Here is a 2,588-nt window from a genome sequence, read left to right as displayed (position 1 = left end):
CAGATCCTTCTTCCGTTGATTGTGGGCAAACTTGGCTGAATCTAGTTCTGTTTTATTCCAAAGGACAATTTATATCACATTGTTCACAGAAGAGACATTCCCCCTGCCCCGTCAACCTTTTCCACACCACTGCACCCACCAGGTGATTTGCATATTGTCCCCTAGGGAAAACCTTCCCTTGTGAGTCTGAGATAAAAGCTCAGCTCTAACCTTGCCTTGACTGATCAGGACTCCTCAGTTCACCTTCTCACCATGAGGCTCCCTGCTCAGCTCCTGGGGCTGCTAATGCTCTGGGTCCCTGGTAAGGACAGAAAGAGATGAGGGAGGACAACTGGGTGGGAGGTGAGCTCTGTGGGCTCCACAGCTTCACATGTTTATTCCAATAATGTGATAGAGGCACATGGTCTATGCTCCAGGGAATGGAATTCATGTTTGTCTTATAAATAATCAGGATTCACCTCCAGGGAACGATGACTCTGATTAAGAACTTGAAGAAAAAGAGTTCCCTTGTGGCTAATAAATAATGGGTCTATTTTAGAAAGTCTACTTTTCATGATATAAATCAGAACTTTAAAAATGTAACTGTAAATTTATATCACAAGAGAAATTATGAAAGTTGCTCATAATGTCTCTATATAAACTTGCACTTCTCTGTTATTATTTCAGGATCCAGTGGGGATATTGTGATGACCCAGGCTCCACTCTCCCTGCCCGTCACCCCTGGAGAGCCGGCCTCCATCTCCTGCAGGTCTAGTCAGAGCCTCTTGGATAGTGATGATGGAAACACCTATTTGTATTGGTACCTGCAGAAGCCAGGGCAGTCTCCACAGCTCCTGATCTATACGCTTTCCTATCGGGCCTCTGGAGTCCCAGACAGGTTCAGTGGCAGTGGGTCAGGCACTGATTTCACACTGAAAATCAGCAGGGTGGAGGCTGAGGATGTTGGAGTTTATTACTGCATGCAACATATTGAGTTTCCTTCCACAGTGGTACAGCCCTGAACAGAAACCTCCCTGCTGTGGTGCCCCAGCTGCTCACATGCACTGCTTGTCTGGGGAGCAGGTCAGCAGCGTCTCTGAGTCTGCAGAAAAGGAGGCTGTTGGAGAATACAGGGCAGGGTTTGCTTCTGAGGACTCTGCCTGGGACGACAGGTGCATGCCACTAAACATGGCTAATTTTTCTATTTTTTTGTAGCGTCGGTGCTTCACCATGTTGCCCAGCCTGTTGTCAAAATCATGGGCTCAAGCCACCCACCTGACTTGGCCTCCCAACATGCTGGCAGTACAGTGTGAGCCATTGCGGCAGGTCAGCACCCCTGTTTATGTTCCTGTCACCTGCCACAGCCTTGACTCTCATAACCAACAGGAAAATGAGGAGGTTCTAGGGCCCTGTGAGTAAAAAACTGGGATGATAGGGAAAGGAGAATGGAATCTCATCTGAATCCTCCTTCCTTGCCTACATTTGTTTAAATTTATTGAGCAAAAGGGCCAGACTACTGATCATTTCTGGCAAAACATGTTGAGTACATTTTAGGGTTTAACAGTTTTGGGTACCTTTCAAAGAAAATATTTGGTTATATGTAAAATTGGTATTTTCCCACTTTTTAAATTCCTACTTCTCCTGTTTGCCATTCTTCTCCACTCCATGAGACAGTAGAGACAGGATTCTTCACTAATTCTCCTCTGGCAGAGCTGGCTGAGGACAATCAGTAAGATCTTGGTTGTGAGTGTCAAATAGATTTTGTAATTTCATAGCAGACGCAAGTTCCTAATACTAAAACTCTTTGATTACAATTACCTCTTGCTGATAGAAAAAGGGAGTTCTTGAAATTTCGAAAGTTGGTTTTAAAAATAAAATGCATATACTGGAAGATGCAGTATACTAAAGATGTAGTATTTTCCAGGGATCACTGAGAAAATACAGGATGAGGTAAACGGTTTTATTTTCCAAAGTTCAGAATTTGAGATTGGGCAGACTGCAGGAATGGGAGCATGAAGAGAACATAAGAGAGATCAGCTATTGTTCAATTACACTGCCCTTGATTATGGTGGGTGGGGATGTGGCTGGTGGTGGTGATGGCAGTTGATGATGTGGATCCAAAAAGGGGCCAAATATGTTACTTGTGAAGAACCACAGAGTTGAAAGCACTGCTGCATGGCTTCCTGGGTGGAGCCCAAGTCTTCGCACTTTCCAAACTTTCTCTCTCCTTTATTACTCACATGAAACTGCCCTCTCTAGTATTATGGTGGAAAAAGCATTCTGCACCAGCTATTTTCATGGGAGTATGGCCAAGGATAATTATTTTTACTACTTATGGATTTTTAAAATCCAGGACAGATATAAATCCCAATACCAAAATAGTTTGATTTGCCTCAGTTGCCTTTTGCTGACTGAAAATAGAGTTCTTCCAATTCCAAAAGTGGGCTTTGAAAATAGACAAAATAATTCAGATGGAGAACATAAAGTTTACATAATGTACCACAGGAACAATGCAGAATTATATGAGATTTTTATTTCCTTCTCAAATTCTTAGAATTTTAAAAATATTTTACTGACATAGCATTTTAAAGAGAAAATTTTTAGTGCTA

General features: G+C 42.7%; 1 gene segment (V, D, J or C); it reads left to right on the top strand.

Moving 5' to 3' along the window:
* Positions 1-216: 216 nt before the first annotated feature.
* On the top strand, positions 217-1,035 carry LOC459554 (immunoglobulin kappa variable 2-40-like). The segment is given in 2 exon segments: positions 217-301; positions 667-1,035. Coding segments are annotated over 2 exon segments (384 nt in total).
* Positions 1,036-2,588: the final 1,553 nt, after the last annotated feature.

This window comes from Pan troglodytes, chromosome 12 (assembly GCF_028858775.2).
Source record: "Pan troglodytes isolate AG18354 chromosome 12, NHGRI_mPanTro3-v2.0_pri, whole genome shotgun sequence".
Taxonomy (NCBI): domain Eukaryota; kingdom Metazoa; phylum Chordata; class Mammalia; order Primates; family Hominidae; genus Pan; species Pan troglodytes.
Note: the sequence above shows the minus strand (reverse complement) of the source record. Positions and strands in the feature narration are given on the sequence as shown.